The sequence below is a fragment of the Solea solea genome, chromosome 5, assembly GCF_958295425.1.
Source record: "Solea solea chromosome 5, fSolSol10.1, whole genome shotgun sequence".
NCBI classification, from domain to species: Eukaryota; Metazoa; Chordata; class Actinopteri; order Pleuronectiformes; family Soleidae; genus Solea; species Solea solea.
The window spans coordinates 27,260,429-27,274,690 of NC_081138.1; the positions used below are offsets into that span (position 1 = coordinate 27,260,429).

General features: G+C 43.3%; 1 protein-coding gene across 16 annotated transcripts in view; it reads left to right on the forward strand.

Annotated features, from left to right (window-relative positions):
* The first annotated feature begins 149 nt into the window (after positions 1–149).
* Positions 150–14,262, forward strand: part of LOC131459305 (transducin-like enhancer protein 3-B) — a 28,943-nt gene continuing 14,830 nt past the window's right edge. For 4 of the 16 annotated variants that reach the window (XM_058628964.1, XM_058628960.1, XM_058628965.1 and 1 more), the window contains exons 1-7: positions 150–609; positions 1,519–1,740; positions 2,332–2,432; positions 2,637–2,700; positions 4,115–4,159; positions 9,918–9,980; positions 10,552–10,626. In XM_058628964.1, coding sequence (XP_058484947.1) covers positions 1,717–1,740; positions 2,332–2,432; positions 2,637–2,700; positions 4,115–4,159; positions 9,918–9,980; positions 10,552–10,626 — 372 coding nt within the window. In that variant the 5' untranslated portion in view covers positions 150–609; positions 1,519–1,716. Of the gene's footprint in view, positions 610–1,518; positions 1,741–2,331; positions 2,433–2,636; positions 2,701–4,114; positions 4,160–9,917; positions 9,981–10,551; positions 10,657–13,256; positions 13,302–14,262 lie in introns of all 16 variants that reach the window. The other 12 variants (XM_058628957.1, XM_058628947.1, XM_058628950.1 and 9 more) reach the window with 5 other exon arrangements.

Consider the following 14,262-nt stretch of genomic DNA (forward strand, 5'->3'; position numbering starts at 1 on the left):
TGTGAGGTCACTGACCGCGCACCAATCACAGCGCCGCCTCGCTCACGGGGCCCACGTGGGGACACCGCGCCGTGATTGGCCGAACGCGGCGGGCGACGCGATTGGTCGGCGCGCGGGCTCTCTCTCGACAGTCGGGTCCTCGTGTCAGTGAACAGTCTGTGTGTGGTACCGCGAGCGAACGGCGGAGGAACTGGGTGTACAAGCTAGTGGTGTATTTCACAAACGGCCGACATTTTCAAGGAAAAAAAGAAGGGGGGAAGAAAAACTAAACCGATTACGCACTTCGAAATAACATTTGGAGTTACCGGAGGATTGGACTGCGCCGTTGCTGGACCTAATATTGATTTTCTTTGAAGTTCTCCGCTGTCAACGACTCCGGGATTTTCAACAATCGAGCGGACTGAGAGACGCTCTCTCCGCCGCGGGTCACCGGGTTTTTTTTTTTTTTTAAAAAAGGAGAGACGCAAAGAAGAAGTCGATGTAAAATAGACATTTTTCGGTTCCTGTAACTCCGCGGTTACAAGTCGAGGATATCGAGCTTTGTGTCTGGATATAAGTGCTTTTTTTTTTACCTGTGCGGAGGAAGGGGAGGAATCGGTCGAGACAAAGGTAAAAGAGGCGCTAACGAGGCGGGCGGTGGTGGAGGAGGAGGAGAAGGAGGTGTTGTTTGGTGGTGGTGGTGTTGTGGCTTTACGGCAGCAGCTCCTTGTTTTCTTGATCTGTCCTGGCTCAGCAGTTGAAACAGCCCCAGTGTGTTCTCTTCCCCCCTCCTTTGTTGGGGATGAATCGTAAGATTTACGAGGAAAACAAAACATCACGTAACCGAGGGTGTGATCCAAAAAGTCTCAACTTTATGATTTATTACATTTATGTTTTACTGCCACACTCGTTTTTTTCCACGCACTGTAGGGGGGTAGATGTAGATTTCATCACACGGAGTAGGACATATTTGAATACATGTACGGCATTAACGGGTGATATGAACTATTCCTGTCACGATTTGCCTGACCAAAAAAAATTGCGAGTCACGATGCCAGAAGTGTAAACAAATGTTTTTTTAAACTTCCGTAAACAGGTAATTTGGTTCATTGTCCGAAAGCTAGTGTAAAATTTTATTCCACGGAATGTTACAAAAACACACTACTCAGAATACACATTTTTAGTGAATATTATATTAAGTGAACACCAAAGATCGTAAATGAGAGCGCAGTAAATCACAAGGTCTGTTGTATGTTGGAGTGCTAGCATTTTCAATCACAAATACTAACGATTTTCCCCCTTCACGATTATCCTGATAGTATTGGAAATCCACCACGATTAAGTGCCAGGAGAGCTTTTTTTTTTAAAATCGCAATGTATGTGATCATATTGTACATTGTCCCATACCTGGTAAAGATAAACATTAGCGAAACCGCCTTAGGCAATATATTAAGTTCTTTAATCTTCAAATAATGTCAATCACAAGGAAGGCACGACACTTGCTCGCTGCAATTTCAGCTACTTTTCTTTTTTGTTTAGGTACAAAGAAAAGGCTGACAAGGTGATATATCCTGTGGCCCGGGTCTGAGGGTGCGCCTTTAAGCCGAGAACGAGGTTTTTGTCCACCACCATCGTGCATTTACAGGGGAGGAGGTGGCGGTGATTTGCCGCACCTTCACTGGTACGACAGAGAGAACGAGAGAAACCACACAGATTCCCTTGTGTAAAGGTCTCGACATGTATCCACAAGGCCGGCATCCGGTAAGTAGCTGTCTTTGTGACTGTTTGTAAATTGATGCAAGTGCACCGCCCTTCAAAATAGCCTAATTAGCGTGTCAGAGTGTAGTTGCTGATGCACACCTTACTATTTATGATCTGTGCCTCACTTTGACAGAAGATCATGTTTATTGGCAACAAGATCAAAAGGTTTGGTTGAACACAAGGAAACAAGATGATCACCTCCTGCTTTGAAATAACTTATTTTCTCAGTTTTTATGTCACACTTGCCATGTATAGTGCTGAAAGGTTGGCTGTGTATGTTGAGCCAGCTCACACTGGTATATCACAACAACAGCGTGTTTGATTTTAAATGTTCCTCCCTTACCATCCACTGTTTACATTACTTTAAGCACGGATTAAAGGACCCTCAGTCCTTTCACATGCTGTTGAGTGAAAGTGGTTGCATTCTGTAATCAGGGCTCTGGGGAAATGTGAGGACAAACCACAGTGAAGAAAAAAAACACACAGTTTATTAGGAAAGAGGAGGAGGAAGTGGCAAGAGAGTGAGAGACGAGTCTATTGTCTTGGCTGTGATGGTGGTATTTTTTATGTGTCTATCCTTGTACTTTTCAGGCACCCCATCAGCCAGGGCAGCCTGGCTTCAAGTTCACTGTGGCAGAGTCATGTGACAGGATCAAAGATGAATTTCAGTTCCTGCAGGCGCAGTACCACAGGTAATGGCCAAACTACTGTAAACAACACTGGCTTCCTGGAAAGAATAGAAAGCGGAAGGTGCCTCTATTGGGTTCCATCTTTGTAGCTTCATTCAAGTCTGCACTCATGCAACACATGAGCTATTGTTTGTTTCTGTTGCACACTTGAATCAACGTGTTAAAACTGTCGTCACTAATCAAACCCTCTTTCTCCCCTCCTGTTAGTCTCAAAGTGGAGTACGACAAACTGGCCAATGAAAAGACAGAGATGCAGCGTCATTATGTCATGGTAAGAGCAACCATCATAAAACTGCTAATCTGATTTAATATCATACCCTCCCTTTTGCCTCAGGTGAGCAGTCACAGGTGGTGCAGCCCTTGTGTTTTGCACAGGCCATGTTAGCATTTGTTCGTGCTTGGTGGTGTTGACTCACGCCTGTGTTCTCATTGGATAAGGAGGTGCAGGGTGGGGGTGTGTAGAGAGGCAGTAGAAATTCTAGCAGGGTCAAATGTCCAACTATTGATTGTGCAGCGTGACGACCCCCCCTGTGGCTCTAGGACCCTCTTTATGACCCTCCACCACCCCTCCCTAACACACCCAACATGACCCACTGGGGGTTAATGACTGGTATGCTGGCTTTGTGCATGAATCAGAGGGTTTCCTGTACTCTTTTATTTCTCTCTCTCAAGGTGAACCATTGGGTCGTTTCGACATTTAAGACTCACCAGGGGGTTTCTCAGATATTGGGTGACTTTGTGTCTTTTTCGTTAACAATAAACATAATACACTGCTTGTTGGCTCGGGCATTTCTCTTGATAGGTATTTGATTTCTATCAAAGCAGAGTGACAGGTTAAATGTAAAACTGTTCCAAAACTGCAATTAAATCATATTACGTTCGGTACAGAGCTCCTCGATAATCAGATGGAGACAATCAATTCCGTGTGTGTGCAATGAAAAAAAGCGAACTTCAAAGGTTATTTCTAATTCAAGAAAAGCTGCACTCTGTGCACCGAGTGAGATCAATCTTTATCTGACAGGTGATGTGACTAAGGCCTCACTCGTGGTTTGTGTATGTGAGTGCTTATCTTGTTTGTACATGCGAGGAATTACTTTAACTAAACGCAGCAGTACATTTGTTAAATATTATTTTTCCCGTGAGAAAGCAGAAGATGGTGGGAGTAGCTGTAATATATGGAAACTGTTAACTACGCATGATAAACAAGACTGACAAGCTATTAAGTCTTAGTTTGCATCTGCTGGTGGGCTCAACAGCTTTTGGCACTTAACAGCTGATAATGTTGTTTTCAGTGATAGCATTGGCTTACTGCTTCAGTTTCTGAAGCCATAGACAGTGTCTGTGCCCAAAAGCTGGCACTTCCTGGTGGAAGTAAATGTAGTCATTGATGTGGCTGTACATGGAAATGTCAATGTGTTTCTAATTCTTCACTCCTGTGCTGCAACGTGTATTCAGCTGCTTTTTATTGTTTGTGTCAAACAGTTTTTGCAGCATTGTTGCCTTTAAAAAAAAATAAAAATATTTCCCCGAGTGAGGGCAGAAGCATCTCAGGATCCCTGATACAGTGTATCATAGAGGATACAACTTGCCTAGGATTATCTGATTCAATGTACAAATGAAAATGCATGATTGAAAAGACAGTTGTTGTTTTTTAAAAATAACTTTTTCCTCCTCTTCTTTTTCAGTACTATGAGATGTCCTATGGGCTCAACATTGAGATGCACAAACAGGTATGTAGCCATATCAGAGATAGTCTGTGTATAGTCATAACACTGTGGTTCCCCCCCAGTGATTGAAGAATATAAACACACCTCCTAGCACACACTCACACACACACGCATACCTGACCTTAGTTTCTGCCTTCATCCTTAAATGCCTTCAGGAGGCGTATACTGGCTTCCTGTTGTGAAAATGCTGACAGGCTAAACAACACGAAGGGCACAATGCCTGATGGGGATGGTTTGATAAGATTAAAGTGAAGTATTTGGCAGACAGTCTTGACAGAATGTTTTTGTGTGGATTGTCCTTCTGTGTGTGTGTGTGTGTGTGTGTGTGTGTGTGTGTGTATGTGTTTGTGCGTGTGTATACACACATGCCTGCACCATTCTGTCTGCCTCACCAGTGCCAGCTGGACTAAAAGCTCATTAGTTCAGCTGCCACCCAGCACTGGGCATCATGCTGCAGTAGAAAGACTTGTACTGATGAACAGGGCAGAAATACCTCTCCACCACCCAAGGAGCAAGAGTTTCAGTTGACTGGAGGCATGGGGGTGGGTGGAGGTGGTTTATTATAATCTTCTAAGCTGGCAAAATAGTGGCCATGTTTCACATCAGGCTTATTTGTTGGTTTGCCTCCAGTTACTTGTGGTCCGTCATGTCTAGTGTCAGTGGAAACCAGCCCTCAATACTTAGCTGGTTTAATGCTGCATTCCATTTACATCAGAACTCGGCGTGACCTCACCCCCCGAGTTTACCGCGCTCTCGAGAGAGGTCGGAAAGACCCATGGATGTAAACATATCCCTGGCTAGTCGTTGTTGGCAATACCAGCCAATTACAAACGCCTTTCATAGTTTATAGTTTTACTGTTAAATAACTAAGACAGAAGTGCTATTAACAATACAAGTAGCAGTGGTTGTACGGGTGGCAGCCATCTTGAAATCGTATGTCAGCAATTTGACTTGAGGGCGCATTCCACTTCCAACTGAATTCTGGAAATGAGAGCCCTCACTTACTGTCTTCCATACTAGTACAAGGTCTGAGTGTTTTTTTTCTTAGCATCTTTTATAAATGATAAAATGGTCTCACGGTGTCCCCTCTTATTTTTGTGACAATTTTAGTTTCTCTCAGTCTGTGTTGCTTTCTGATTCTCTTTTCATCTCTACCTCCTCAATTCTCCTGTCCCACCTCCTTTGTGCCCTCATGTCTTTTCATTATTTCCCCTCCCACCACCCCGACAAAGTGATGTGAATGATGGCCCTTGTGTCATTAGCCATTTGATATGATGCATGAGAGTGGGGGTCTGTCGGAGAGGAGCGGTAGAGGCTTCATGGCCCCTTAGATCCAGAAGGTTAATGGCTTCAGTGGGAGGGAGCCCAGTTGGAACAGCAGCACACTGCACTATTCATCAGGTGTAGATGGTATTTGTAAGCACATCGTAGCTGTGTGTTGATGCTATGGGTGCTAAGTAGGTGTGTATCAGGAAGCCCTCCTCGTCTCACCTCCCTACCTGTTCCCTGTTCTTGAGAGTCAGGCACCAACAAGGAGGTGGTGTGGGGTGGGGTGGAGCTGGTTGTTGTTGTGTTGATGCCGGTGGCAGTGGACAGGAAAAAGCTAGCAAAAAGAGGAATTGAGACAGGAGTGAGTGTGGCCTCGGGGTAAATGGGTTAATCGACTGGTCCTCTCCTGTGCATCTTCTTTGTTTATCAATAAACCCGGTGAAGTCGATGGAGGGCTGTGAATAATGCATGATTCCTGCCACCTCCCTTCCTCTCTCCCCTCTCCCTCCCTGGTGGGTGAGTGTTTGTGATGACATCAGCCAGAGGTAAACAGACAGCCTTTAGCCCTCCCTGTTATTGGAAGGAGGGGAGGGAGGCTGGATTATTGGATGCAAGTAGGCATATTACTCTACTTCTGTTGAAGATTTATCACGGTGTGGAAAAAAAAGACGCAATAAACTAATTTTGCATGATTATTGCTACAGAGCTCGATTGAAAAGCAAGAGAATGAACACAAACTCTCATATGCATGCGTAAATAGATACTCACAGCCCCCACATGGAAACGCCAATTGTGCCTTTACACAAACACTGTAATTCAACTTCCGACAGATGCAGCTTCCTGCTGATCTGAATGGTTGCTAGCTAAGGGATCAGTGTGGCTGCTGGGGGGTAATTTGTTCTGACAGTGTCTCTTATGATGGCAAAGAGTGCAGGGTGGAGGTAATCACCCTCAGTTGCTGTCAATAAGTGATTTTAATTAGCACAGCTCATTAGGCTGCCTCAGCAACGTGCCCTGCTGACTTTGTGGTGTGGGGTAGGGTGGGTATTGCTTTGTTTTTCACTACCTCTGTTCTCCGTTGCAGCCCTTGTTTATCTCCTGTGCGCTCGCCTACATTTTAATTTCATCTCCCTCTTAATAAATTGGAACATGGACATAAAAAGATAAATCCCCACAAATAACACTCGCCACATCATATTCCTCAATTTTAAATTTAGCTCCTTATCTTTTGGGGAACATTTTGTCAATCAGTGTTACCCAATTTCTCAATTCTTGAGTGAATGAGGAAAACTGAGAAAGTGCTTTACCAAAGAGACTCATGTCTGTTCCTGGATGGAGGAAGATGATGAAAGGGGGAACAGGAGGAGGGAGAGAAAGAGAGCTTGTGCAAATGAATAATTTATACAGGATTCCTGGAATTGTTTGCCAAGGTGATGATGGCCGACCTCTCTCTAAGCCAAAACAAACTGACTATGAGAACACACACAGTCTCTCAAGGGAGGTTGAGGAGGGCACTGGAGGCTGTGAGACGGGCTTTATTATGATAGCCAGTCTAGAAGTGCTGGTAGAACAGAGTTACACAATTAGTGTCTGGGTGTGTGTGGAGTCAACCAACTGATAGTGGATTTGTGCGTCATTGTTGATGTTGTGAAATGGGAGTAAATACATACAGTATGTGTGCCGTTTGGCGGCACATATTAACTGCATAATTCAAAAATAGGAAATATTCCCTCATGAAGATTTGAAATCCATCGAAATTGAATGTAATCTTTTGGGAGAACAGCCCATATCCATATTCTCCCCCCTGCAGTAAGGAATGTCACTTCATTTTCTAGTGTATACACTCAAAATTGAATGACACACACATGCAAATGATTCTTCATGCATTTGTAATGAACAAGTTACCTCTAAGTGCCTCTTTCTCCCTCTACTCAGGCTGAGAAGATAATTCCCAAACACCCATCTCTGCCCTCCTCCCATCATATGCCACTTGTTTTCCTCACCAATTGAATCCTCATCAGAGACTCTGCTCTTCACTTGGGGGCTAATGCCTGGAGTGACAAACAGACAAATGGCTTTCAGTGCACCATAGCCTCTCCAAGCTCTGGTGCTACTAGACAACCCTGAGTACCTGCAATTGTGGCGCTGCAGTGAAAAGCTACTGCTGGCTCAAAAGGCCTCTGTTTTCAGTGGTTTTAAGTGTCAATAAACTCTTTCCAGTGCCTGTCTCCGCACTAAAAGCACCGTGAAAAATAGTGCCTCCAAAGTAAAGTGGCAGACACTTAAGAGTGCTGCGAGTCATCGGATGTGATGTGTTATCAGTACTTTCCCCCTTCAAAATGGCTGTCAAAAAGTCGCTTAAATAAGCCATTTGCCCTCTCTAACATGTGTGGACAGAGTCAAGCGACTTCAATTGAAAGGGAAGGACAAGATGTCGCTGATAAAGGCAATGATTCAGTTGCAATATTTTTTGCAGTCTGTGTGTGGGGTTGATGCGTGAGTCATCTTTGCCCTCTCTCAAATTGTCGCTGAGAAATGACAGGCGAAATGTCCAACATCAGCATTGTAATAATTAGGGCTCAAAGAGGAAGTCTGCTCTATTGTTTTACTTCCTGGCTTCAAGGTATTAATTTAACTCTGAGGTAAATTTGAAAGCGTATGTGAACGTTTAACCTTAAAAAACCCCAGACACAACTTGCTCTCAAGTTAAAACACCTGGCGTTCCACTTTGCTGTTCAGAATGAACCGCTGACAGAAGTCTGTGTGTTTATAGCACCGTGCACCTGCATCCATAAGTATTTTTGGCTTAGTTTTGGCTGTGGAGTGATGATTTGCTGTGAACAAATTGATGGCTTTTCTTTGTAAATCAGTTTGTGGTGAGGGTTTGTAATGCTGCTCTAATGTATCGGTACACCACTGTTTTCTGCAAACCCCATGTTGCTCCCCTTGCAGCCATTTCCAGAGAAGTGGTGTGATACTGAAACAATCTAATCCTACTGTGTGGCATTGTATCCAGCCCCCGCTAATGATGATGGTTTATGAGTCTCCATAGAGGCTCGCTCTCTCTCTGTCTCTCTCTCTCTCTACCCCCTCACTGTGCTGCCTCGTCCCCACTCCCAGTTATCCCTCATTAATTTCCCGTGCCGATCAGATCGACAGGCCGAAAATTCAATTTAATGACCTGCCTCTGTGCTGCGCCTAATATGATTTTACAGGCTGTTCTGGTCAGGGCCCCAAACCAATTTACATAACGATCAGCCGTGCCAGATAGCGTTGCCCCAGCAACAAAAGAGGGGGAAGATGAGAGAGGAAGAGGAAAGAGGGAGGGCACAGAGGAGAGTTGGGGAGATTAGCATGAAGGGGTGTGAAGAAGTGGTTGGAGGAGGAGGAAGGAGGGTGAGGGCTGGCTGTGGAGGGAAAGCAGTGTGTCTAAGGTCAGACAAGGGGTTGCAAGATAATTTCTGACAGGCCCAGTAAAGATCTGTCCCCCTCTTCTTTCCTTCTTTTCCTGCTTCACCTCCTCCAGAATGGAAAGAGTGACAGAGGTTGAGCAAAAGGCTACTGGACCCCCCTCCTTTTCCCTTTCTTCCTCCTCCTCCCTCCCTCCCCTTTCACATTCAAACAAGGTTAAGGGAGAATATGAGTGGAATGCAGGCATGTATAAAATGGCGGGAAAGACCTCTTCACCCCACACACACCTGCTGGGCCTCCACCCCTAATCTCTCAGAATCAATTAGTTCACCTCCCTCAGTCCAGTCAAACCACATTACCTTAGTGTCAAATCATAGGGTTTCACTCCACCATTCATCACCGCCACAGAATCCCCCCCCCCCCCCCCCCCCACACCTTCTCCTTTATCCTGCTTTTTACTTTTGTGTTCCCCTCATTCTCCACCTCCTCCTTCTATGCCTCCCGTCTCTGTCGAGAGTACAGGTTTTACAAAAGGAAATGGGTTTTGGGCAAAATGTCTTGGGACATTCAAGTGCAGTATTGGTGCAGCACAGCACATCCATTTGTCCAAATCGAGCACTGTAAAGTGCTCTCTATGTTTTGTCGAGCCCTGCAGTATCGTCTTACTCTCCCAGCTAATATTGCGTGGTCGATACCGAAGATGGCTCTGATAGATAGGGCCAGGGAGTTAACCTGTCTGCTTCAGCATTCCCCACACTGCTCTCTATGGGCTGTAATTATGAAGTATGGCCCTCATTAGGGTCTCTCCAGCCAGATGGTATTAGCATATTTCAGCCTCCTAATGAAATAAGGCCTAATGGAAGCAGGGGGTGGGGCCAGTAAATTTGTTTTAAGGCAGTCCCAATTTAGTTAAGAAATATATGGTGTATGCAGATGGACACTAACTGTGTGTGCGTGTGCAAATGCACACCCATTTTTTTTATTATACTGTAGGCATTTTAATAGCTTAATTATGGTGTAGCCTTTGGCATTTCGTATCCTGGAAGAGTGTTATTCTAATGTCGTCTCTCTTCTCCCACAGACAGAGATTGCTAAACGTCTCAACGCAATTTTGGCTCAGATCATGCCGTTCTTGTCACAAGAGGTGAGTCTCAACCCCCAAGTAACTCATGTTGTTCGCTGCATATACGGGAAACTGTGAACGGTGGATATTATGCTGAGACCCTGTCGAAGACACGCTGCAAATTGTTGTATTGATCATAAGAACGAAACGGAATTGAGTGGCAAGGCAGCCTCACTAAGTAAAGATGTTAATTATTTAATCACTCACCACTCCTGTTCATTCTCCTCCTTATAGATAGATGTAAACATAGACTGAAGTGGGAATGATTGTTCAGTCAAATCTACAGGTTTTTCTCAAAGAGATTAAAATAAATTAAGATAAATGTGCAAGGAGCCTGAATTAGCTATCCTGTCCTGTCCCGACAAACAGATTTATAATGTAGTGGTTTTTAATCAAACATAACCACCTTTGCTCTGTATAACACAAATAACACACTGCGTTTATTCTAATACAAGTAGGATGGGGAAAGTCATTCGATCCTTTACGCGGGATCGAATGACTCTTGTGCATTATAGAACTCATTTGTCTCTCAGGCTCAGGGTCTGTTTTTAGACTTTGATGAATCTCATCGTTGTGTTCATGTGTTTTTCAGCACCAACAGCAGGTGGCTCAGGCTGTTGAGCGGGCCAAGCAGGTGACAATGACTGAGCTGAATGCTATCATCGGGGTACGTGGACTTCCCAATCTGCCTCTCACTGTGTGTATACCCCCTCTTCTTACTTAATTTGACCTGAGGACAGAGGCAAAACTGCATGCATGGAGAAAAACTGGCATATAGGCTGTTCAGGCATGCTACATTACACAGGTATCCTTACCACCACATGCTTCAGCTGAAGTGTTGCATATCAAGGACAACCTGGGAAAGAATAACAGATACAGGAGGGAGGGGGGGGGAGCGGAAGAAAAGGAAATGAGTGACTTAGCGAATTAATCTGCTTCCATTTTCTTTCTCCTCTCTGTGACATTTGAATGTTAAGACTGAATACATACTCACAAAGCCATATCTTCTTCACTTCATACAGATTTGCCCCTGTCTCCAGTGGTTTATTGCGTTTTTGTTTGAGTTTACACTGTCTGTAATGTGCTGTGTTTGTATTCATTGCTGTAATTCCGCTGATTGTTGGTTATAAGGTGCAGTCGCTAACAGCAGCGCTGCTCTGATTTTTTTTTTTTTTTTCCCACTGTCTGGCAGAGTCAAAGAACATCTGATAAAGAGTAATGCAGTCCAGGCTCAGAGCAGATCATGGGGTTTCTCAGATTTCACTTTGGCTGCACTTTAATTAGATAAAAGGTTCCAGCCATCAACCTCTACCTCTGACCCAACGGCAACGGAAATTGGAGCTTAGGGTTAGAACAAGCATTGTGACTTAGCAAGTACTGAACATTTGTTGGACAATTGTAAGGTGTTGTTGATAAAAGATTTAGGCTGTGCTAAAGCAGTGTTGTTAAAGTCTCCTTATATTCCAACTAATGAGTAATTTTTTATTTTTTTTATTTGTGACATTGCTAGAGTCGAAGTAGTCATGCAACTTCTTTTGGGTTTAAATAGCCAGCTGCTATTGTCAAACTAGGACAAGGACTATTTTCTTCTTGTAATGGTCAGTTTTTGAACCGCAGTCCTTTCTTCTTGGAGATGTTTAGTGGGCCATATCCCCCACCCAATTGGAGTTTCCTTTCCCTCATCTGCACACAATTAAGGTCGGAGTAATGTGACATGTATGTGGCAGTGTGTCTTGCAGTTTCTTGCACTAATCTTGGTATTTTAATCCCATCACCCTTTTAAATATAAAATGTATTTTCTTCTTTTCATTGTTCAGTTTTATTAAAGACTGTTTGTGGCAAACCAAACTTAAGTAGAGGAAAAGAGTGCACTTTAACAATTAGTAATTGACCCTTTTAATTGTACCCAAACCCCTGAACACGAACAAAGTCTCTGGCCAAATATACCTTTTTTTGGTATTCTTCCATCTGCTTTTATTTAAGAAGAAAAGCTCTGTTTTTTTTAACAGCCAGCTTGGATCCAGATGGATAAATGACCCTTTTTGATTAGCTCTCTGTAACAGAGCTTAGTTAGTGGTTAGCTTGTCCCAGTGGTAGGGGGTCAGCTCTAATGAGAGGTGGATATTGAAATTTGATTAAGGTAAATGAGCCAGGCTCACAACCCCCAGTTTTCAAGGTAATTACTTCCCATTTCCTCCTCCTCCTTTTTTTTGTTTTATTTATTTTATATTCTACCTGGCTCAGTGAGACTGTCTACAACAGGAGCACCGTGTCTTAAGAAGGGCCAGACATAACACGCAAAAGAAATCAGACTTTAATTCCTACTGTGGTGAAGACATGGCAACGTTATTGATTCCCCAGTGTTGGTCTTCAAAGTTTGAGTGGAGTTTGAATGGATCACCTGCAGCGCTGGGTGACAGCATATGATCCAATATATGAAAACCGAAACTGATGTATTTCTTGTGTCTTTTAATTGAGCAACAACATTGTCTGTCCAGCTCTTCATGTTTTATATTCTGAATTAAATAATATGTTTTATTGGACATCATGTTTCTGTAATATCTGCTAGATGTATTTAGCACATGATAATCACCTTTATACATAAGTACCATTTCATTTCAGGTGTCAGTTTAAATGTCAGTGTTAATATCAGAGGAGAGAAACTCACTATTAAACTTAACAAAAACATGATGAAAATTGGAAAGTGGCAAAAACGATGTGCGAGCTGTTGTCTCATTTCCATAATTTCCACATTGAGCAGGGTTGTACCTGGATAATGGTTAACGAGTCAGTTACAGGTGGCGTGCTGCTTATCACTAACCCTTGTGTGAATGCTAATCTGTGGTACACAACTTCCACACTGTCTGGTTGTTTTTTTTTGGTGTCACTCTGCCTCATTTGCTTAGTTATCTCCTACGTGAAAAGATTTGCATGTTCAAGTCGTATTTCCATCTGATTTGAGTGCTACACCTGTGACAAATTGTTTGACTATTTTGCATACATGTGCTACAAGCAGTTAATGTCTGTTTCAGGATGCTGGCACATGACTAACAGAAACTGGAACTGCAACTCTTTCTCATTGATTGTGTATTAGGAGTCATTTCAAGTCCAATTTCCCCACAAATCTATGATTCCTCCCTCTAAATGTCAACTGACTCTTCACTTTTAATTTTCATTTACAGAACAATTATGTGATTGCCGGAGGAAATTGCAACTGCAGATAAACTGATAGAAATGTTACTTTTTGCATGTGTAATTCCTGGCTAAATCTTTTCCTTCTCTCCTTTGACTTGCCAGCAGCAGCAGCAGCAGCCACATCATAGTGTCTATCCAGCCTTCATGGTCAGTGTTCAGAGACATTATCAGAAATATAGAAGTGGTCGTTTGAAATGCTTGCTGACCGTCTAACATGTTTCTTTGTGAAGGGGGCAACGTCTTTGGAAACAGAGCTTGACTCACTTGTGTGTGTGTGTGTTTGAACATTTTTGGCATCTTGTCCTTTATGTTGCCCGGTTGTCACAGATGTCACGGATTTTCTTTAAACTGACGGCTAACTAAAAAGACGTGTCAATCCTATTACTAATTTATATTTGCTCTTGAGTGGAAGTTGAAGACACTGTTTGATTGTGTGTGTGTTTTTTTTAACATTAATCAAATCAGGTAAAACATTTATAACAATGTTGTTATGTCTAAAGTGCACGACCACTATATTGGTTTATAGTGAAACATTTGTTATATTGTAAGTTAAACTCCAATACACATTGTTATTGAGTAATTGCCCGGCTTTAATTATTCAGCCCTGTTTTTAGCAGAGCTTCCAGTCTATTCTTTCTTCTTTTTTTTTTGTGCGACAACTGAAGGAAATTTGTTATAGTGCACAAGATAAGTCGGTAACGTAACGATCTTTTCCAGACTTATTAAGCCAGGCTGCCAGCTGGATTGTGCTGCTGCTGTTGATGCTTGTTCCACCTGACAGTACAGTTCTGCAGGGAGCCAGCTTCGCCTAGTTAACTTTAATTGCCTGTTTCCTGTGGAAGTTGCCTGAGCTGCAGCAGCATTTACACATAATGAAAAAAGATAAGTGTGAAAGGAAGCCAGCTCTTTATCCATGAATATTGGATTGGAAGCAATTTATTTTCTGAAAATTTCCCTACCCCTGCACCCCCCCACCCCCACCACTCTTTCCTCATCCCTCCTCGCTCCTCTCCTCAGCCATAGCTTGCTAATGAGGCTTCTTGATAATGATCCCTGCACGCTTTTCCTCATTAGGCACACTCAATAGGGACGTCCCTGCTTCAATCCC